At 53.6% G+C, this 6,069-nt stretch overlaps 3 protein-coding genes across 3 annotated transcripts in view; all 3 read right to left on the bottom strand.

Annotated features, from left to right (window-relative positions):
- DSM5745_07445 (uncharacterized protein) overlaps positions 1 to 354 on the bottom strand; it is a gene marked incomplete at both ends in the record, with an annotated part of 1,374 nt that extends 1,020 nt beyond the window's left edge. Inside the window, one exon of the mRNA XM_026749461.1 lies at positions 9 to 354. Coding sequence (XP_026601493.1) covers positions 9 to 354 — 346 coding nt within the window. The remainder of the gene's footprint in view (positions 1 to 8) is intronic.
- Positions 355 to 1,681: 1,327 nt separating this feature from the next.
- On the bottom strand, positions 1,682 to 3,211 carry DSM5745_07444 (uncharacterized protein; the record flags this gene model as incomplete). The annotated part of the gene is made up of 1 exon (XM_026749460.1): positions 1,682 to 3,211. One exon carries the CDS (start codon positions 3,209 to 3,211, stop codon positions 1,682 to 1,684), a length of 1,530 nt encoding a protein of 509 aa, XP_026601492.1.
- Positions 3,212 to 3,821: 610 nt separating this feature from the next.
- Positions 3,822 to 4,639, bottom strand: DSM5745_07443 (SGNH/GDSL hydrolase family protein; the record flags this gene model as incomplete). Its single annotated transcript, XM_026749459.1, has 2 exons — positions 3,822 to 4,334; positions 4,385 to 4,639. The coding sequence occupies 2 exons, from the start codon at positions 4,637 to 4,639 to the stop codon at positions 3,822 to 3,824; spliced, it is 768 nt and encodes a 255-aa protein (XP_026601491.1).
- Positions 4,640 to 6,069: the final 1,430 nt, after the last annotated feature.

Genomic DNA, 6,069 nt, shown 5'->3' with positions numbered 1-6,069 from the left:
AGTCGCACCAGGGCCGGTCGCACCAGGGCCGGTCGCACCAGGGCCGGTCGCACCAGGGCCGGTCTCAGCGGGTTCCGTCTCAGCGGGCTCGGTCTCAGCGGGCTCGGTCTCAGCGGGTTCCGTCTCAGCAGGTTCCGTCTCGGTCGGATTGCTCCCAGCAGGCCCGGTCTCAACAGGACCCGTCACGGTAGGACCACCGATGGGGCCGACCTCAGTGGGAGCCGGGACGGTGATAGTGACGGTCTCAACCTCGCAGGTGCACTGCCCGCCGGCAACGTCGCGAAGCCCGAGACCGACGGGCGTGGCAATGGTGCAGGCGGCCCAGGTCAGGGCAGTAATCATAGAAGCCTTCATCTTGGGTATCTCAAACGCTGAACGTAGAACGTAGAAAGGAATCGAGAAGCAAGCGCAAGCAAATCAACAAAAGAATGTGAAGCTTGGTCGGAACGATCGTCAAGCGAATGACCGAACTGTAGAAAGGAAGCTGCTTTCTTGAATGAGTGACTGAGGAAGAGAAACAGAAGCAGACCACGAACCTCGAGCTCATATTTATATTTCTCGTCTTCCGTCTTTCCGTCCCCTTGCGCTGCTCATTTCCTTCCTCCAAGTCCAGAACCATGAATGCACGATAGGATTAGGAGGTGCGCCCCGTGTCCGCTGCCCAATCGCGAGGGATCCGACTATTCGAGGTTATTTGGCATGGCTAGTCATAGACTGGGCAAGATTGGCAAATTGGCACCGGCCGGAACGTCTCCATGACACAGGGCTTGAGGCCGTCAGCGTCTAGTTCTTTGCCACTGCCAGTCTGCCAGTAGGTAAATCACATCGTCGTTCCTGGACCAGGGACCTATCGGATTGCGCGCTCTGCTGGATCCCTGCTGGGATGCTGTCGATATCATGCAGGCGCTCACTTTTTGCGCCCTGCAGGCTGGCAGCATTTCAATGTGACCGAGTCACCGAGCAGCGTCTGGAACATGGATGAGGGCTTGCGTCCTGCGTCCTGACGACTCACAGGGCAAGCTGCAAGGATCCATCGCCAGCTGCCAGTGTGATTTCAAATGTGGCGGGCAATGGTGCAGGAAGGGCGCAGTAGTTCATGAGAGTCAATCGACAGGTCGTACAAAAGCACAGATCCAAATCTAGCTCGCCTTGGCTTTGTTTTTGGGGATCTGCACTTGTTGCAGAAACTATTGGCAGTGGCGCCCGGTCGATCTGGGGATTGGCCGACCGCAGTGGATCGCTGTTGGCGCGGTTTCTCAGTTTTGCGACAGGTCGGATGTCCGCTGCTACTCGGAGTACCATAGCAAACGCGCACGTCCGGCGTTCCTGTTCTCCGGAGGTCTCTTATCAAGGTGGGTGTTGCTGATTTGTTATTGATGTCTGTAAGATGTCCTATTTTGATATTGCTCCTTTCATCGCAATGAGCTCTGAGTGATCGCAATCGCCGGAATTACTCCGTCGGGTTCCTTACTTCTCTTAGTACGGAGTAATCTATTTCGTATGCAGGGGATAGATTGATCATTGGGCTCTGGCCGAGGCTGAAGTGGGAGGAAGCGAGGTGGGGGAAGTGAGGTGTTTGAGAGAAGCTAGGCGGCTGCGAGATTTAGGCCTGCATGAGCTTCATAATTCAGTCTCAGCCACCTTGTCTGTACTTCGTGCTCACACTCCGTCACTCCGTCACTCACAGATCAGAGTGCAAGGGATCGGGCTTTGGTCGGGGTGGGCGACCTCCCCAGTACCTCGGACCATGCCCGTCGAGCTGAGAGATGTCGCGACACTGCGGGTGGTTGTAGTCCTCTACAGTGCCCATGGGCCACATGGGAATCAAGCAGATCTCGTGGTCACCGCAGCCTCTACAGTCTTTCCAAGTCGTCCAGTCCAGGTACTCCATGAGACCCTGGATCTGGTCAACAATGGAATCGTACTCGGTGTGACACAGTGCCTGGAGCAGGGTCGTGCAGACGCTGCGTGATACCGAGAGCACCGCGTCACCCGCGACAGTTCTGACAGGCATGGATCGTCTAACGAACTGCCTCGAGCAGCGCTCCACTTCGAGCGATGTGTTTCGCTGATCGTAGTCGATGAAGGGTGTGACAATATCCTCGATTTCCTCCTGCAGCTGCTGCAGCGTCGAGGCCTGGCTGGACGCAAGATAGTGCAGACGAGCCCCATAGCGGTCTACCACCATGTCTGCCACGGCTTGCCAGTTTGTAGAGGATTCGCTAGCTTCATGGGTCTGGATCAGTGCGTCCAGGTCTTGTCGTAAAGGCTCCAGCTCGCTTGAGGGAATATGCTCTAGCCGTGGATGGCGAGTGACATTTCCGTCTGACTCCGTGTCCGGAAACAGGTCTAGCTCGTAGGCACCGTCATACGCAGTTACGAAATGGTCGTAGTTCAAAGCCACTCTATCGCCCCCAATTTTCCAGTATCGCGATGCCACGGCTGGGAGCCACATTTGGCCAGCGTGCATGCCGATATCGCCACCGGGCTTTCCCTGCTTGCTCGGTCGTACCCGGGCGACTTGGAGGACCTCAAGACTGGAAAAATCGCACAGGATGATCTCGAATCCGGCTTCCATGCGGAGCATTCCGTCCAGGCGCCCGCTCCACCGGTCATTCACTATCTGGCAGAAGAGCTCCGCGCGCTTTTGTTCATCTCTCATCCCTTCGCCCTCTCCCAGACCATCGCGGAACAAAATCCGGTCCTGGGAGTCCATGGTGCCGTTGTCTGTCTTACCAGCCGACATGCCATCGACGTACAGCAAACGCAGGTCCTTGGCGGCGGCAAACGTGTGCAGGAAACCGTCTTCTGCCTGCGACCGGTCAGGCCGCCCAATGACCTGCTGCGAGTCCTGCGGCTCGTGCTGCAGTGACGGGGGTGGAGGTTGGGGTCCGGGCTTTCCCTCTTCAGGGGGAGGGTGGTGAGGCATGGGGTGAGTGAATACCAGGGCGTGCTCAGCCTCAAAAGCCAGCCATTCAGGGCCCTGGATAGGCTCGGAGCGCCAGTCGCCGTGGTAGAGCTGTGTTCCTTCAGGGACGGTGGCTAGGAAAAACGACATGCCGTTGTGGTTCAGGGAGGAGCCCCATTGGCGCATGGAGGAGTGGATGGCGTTGAAAATGTGGTTTGCATTTGCGGGGAGTGATGATGAGACGGTGGGAGTGATGAAGGTTGATGCTGTCAGGCAGAGCAGGGTGGATGGGGATAGAGGCATGGTGGCCGGATCAGTGATCAGATAAGATCGACGATCTTCAGTAGACTCTGAGTAGAGGAGCTGGCGGCTTCATATAGGCCGAGCGGGCCAGCGCCGCGTCATCGGCGGATGAGCTAGTTTAGTACGCCAACAGCCATACGAGTTTTTTCTATAACATCTTCATTATCAACTCCTGAACCATCAAATATATGTATGTTCCGTTATCGCGACGATGATGTTGGCTGCCGATGATAAGAAAATCATACGCTGCCCCGGAGGTAAGCGCCAGAAAACGAGACATCGGAATTACTACTTCTACGGTGTCTACATTCCAATTCCGACCGGCTGATTTCACTTGACAAGCAAGGTTGTAGGCCTGTAGCAAGTTAAGCAGTTGATCGGAGTATCTCAAGCTTTGCAAGGCGTTCCTAATCATACTAGGAGAAAATGTAATGGAAATATAAATCAAACAACTATGAAGTTAAGTACAATGAAGCCAAATGACATATTTATCTGTAGAACCATGTTCGTATCCAATCACCATACTCCATAGATAGTCCAGCTTGATGCAAAACAATAACGCCAGAAAGGATAAACCAACACTGCTCTTGATAGCAGAATTACGATAGGATTAGCATTTATCCACAGCAGCCGGCTCACGAATGAGGCCAGATTCAGCAGCATCAACAATCGCCTCGTACCAAATGCTCGCCATCTTCCTGTATCCCTCGTCATTCGGATGCGTGTCGTCGACCTTCCCACCCGTCGTATAGTCCTTGGGGTACTTGATCAAGGGATCCTTGCCATTCATCTCGGCAAGGATGATCGACACGCCCTCCTTGCGCATTCTCTTGACGAGGTCGCGGTACTGCGCGTTCACGCTGGGGGTATTCTTTGCAATCTCCTTCTGCCCGGATGGGAGGAGCGTCGAGAGAACGATTAGGGGTTCCTTGCCGTTGCCTGCGGCCTTGAGAAGACCCTCGATCAGCGACCTCATCCGGTCTCCGGCGGTGGAGATCTGGTTGTTCAGCCGGCAGTCGTTGGTCCCGGCGTTGATCAGGACGACGTTGGGCTTGTAGCGGTAGGAGTTCTCGGATGCGGCTTTGACTTGGGCGATTGTGTCGCCGGGGTGTGCTTCGACGTCCTGTTTGGGATATTAGCGGGTTATGTATGTAGGAGGCTATGGGTACGTACATTGTCCTTCATGTCACCGTTCTTTTTGCTCCCAACCATGTCGACATTCCATCCGGCACTTGTCAATTGGTTTCGAAGATGGGCCCGGTAGCCATTTCCCGTTGGCGAGTTCTGTCCCCATGTAATGGATGCACCCAGAGGGAGGATGCGTAGTGGGATGTTGCTAGCGGAGTCAGCCCTGGTAGGAGCAGCTAGCCCACATGTGGTCTGGATCAGAAGCGTGAGGATGTAGATCCATGCAAGTCGAGGTGTCATTGTTGCGGTTTCGTTGCGTTGCAGTTATGGTTTCGGTCTTTATGTCCGGGGAAAGCTGGGGCATGTCCTCTATTTATACCATGGCCAGGGATCTATCAAAGCACACATTGTACCCGTACCCTTGAAAGATGGGATCCTTCACCGATTGTATCCTTCATCCTTCACAGGATTCTTCACCGATCCCATCCAGCCTTCCTCGGGCCCCCTTGATTCTGTCACTTCTCGCGTTTCTCCCATTGTATGCCTGCGAGTATTGAAAACAATGTTGAATGAGGTGAGTTACAGACCTTCGTACCTTGTATAAAAAGAGCTCATCATGCCTTGAATGCCCAGTTGGTTTAATACTGGTAAAAGACCCATCAATGGATGTTTCGTCCCAGAGATCGGCAGTGGCTTAAACAAAGCAGATATCTAGATCAGCTGCAGCGCTCAACACGTGGCTGCGTCTCAAGCAGCACACCTAACTAAGGAGGAAAATTAGTTGCTGATCAACATGAGGCCAAGCAACATGGAGGTTTCTACGAGTGTTTAAAAGCGCAGCCACATCATTGGCTGGACTGAAGCCTGCATGGAAGAATACCAATGCCACGGCAAGAATCTAGACGAGTCAACGCTTAGCGTAGGAATGGTTCTATAGGAATGGTTCTAGTTACCAGGAAAAGGTGAAAGCTTTTAGCAGGAGAAAGGCGTACAACAGTCCTATACGCCTATAGATGACAGATGCAACATGTACAGCAAAGCACCAAACAGCATATGCTCGGCAACGCTGGCCTATCATCGAGGTATCCCCAGGATCAATAGAAAACAAAGGAAGTATTCGATGGCGCTACCAGTTGCTTTGAATTGAGATTCTAAATATATACACGAAACAGCCACCCCAAACAAAAGTCTATAAAGAGGGTCTATAAAGAATGATCAACTACTGCTCTTTGTCCCTCACCATCCCAAACTCCAGACAACCCACATCGGTATTCGACACAAAGCCCCCGCCAAAGGAATCCCCTCCGTAAGGTCACGGTTTACTTGGATGCCAAGCATCCCAGAGACGCAGGTAGCATTCATAGCGAATGCACGCTTGGGATGGCATCCCGACTGGTTCTCAGCCCAGCGCATCCAGGCTCGGACGGGGACCTCGACGTCGGGGATCTTGTATATACGAACGCACTCAGAGTCATCCGGTGAGAATGTTGATGTGGTGCTGGGTGTTTCTGTGCATAGTTCGCCGGTGATCTGGCCGGCTACATCTGGTGTGAAAACTTGGTAGCGCTGCTCCGCATTGATGGTTCGGAAACATAGGGCGTCTGTTTTGTCTTGGGATGAGGAGAGGGTTGGGAAGGGTGGGAGGATCGTGTGGTTTATGGTTGCTGTTGAGGAAGTAGAGGAAGTAGAGGAAGTAGAGGAAGTAGAGGAAGTAGAGGAAGTAGAGGAAG

The sequence above is a fragment of the Aspergillus mulundensis genome, assembly GCF_003369625.1.
Source record: "Aspergillus mulundensis strain DSM 5745 chromosome Unknown scaffold_8, whole genome shotgun sequence".
NCBI classification, from domain to species: domain Eukaryota; kingdom Fungi; phylum Ascomycota; class Eurotiomycetes; order Eurotiales; family Aspergillaceae; genus Aspergillus; species Aspergillus mulundensis.
The sequence above is the reverse complement of the archived record's forward strand: the minus strand, read 5'-3'. Positions and strand labels throughout refer to the sequence as shown.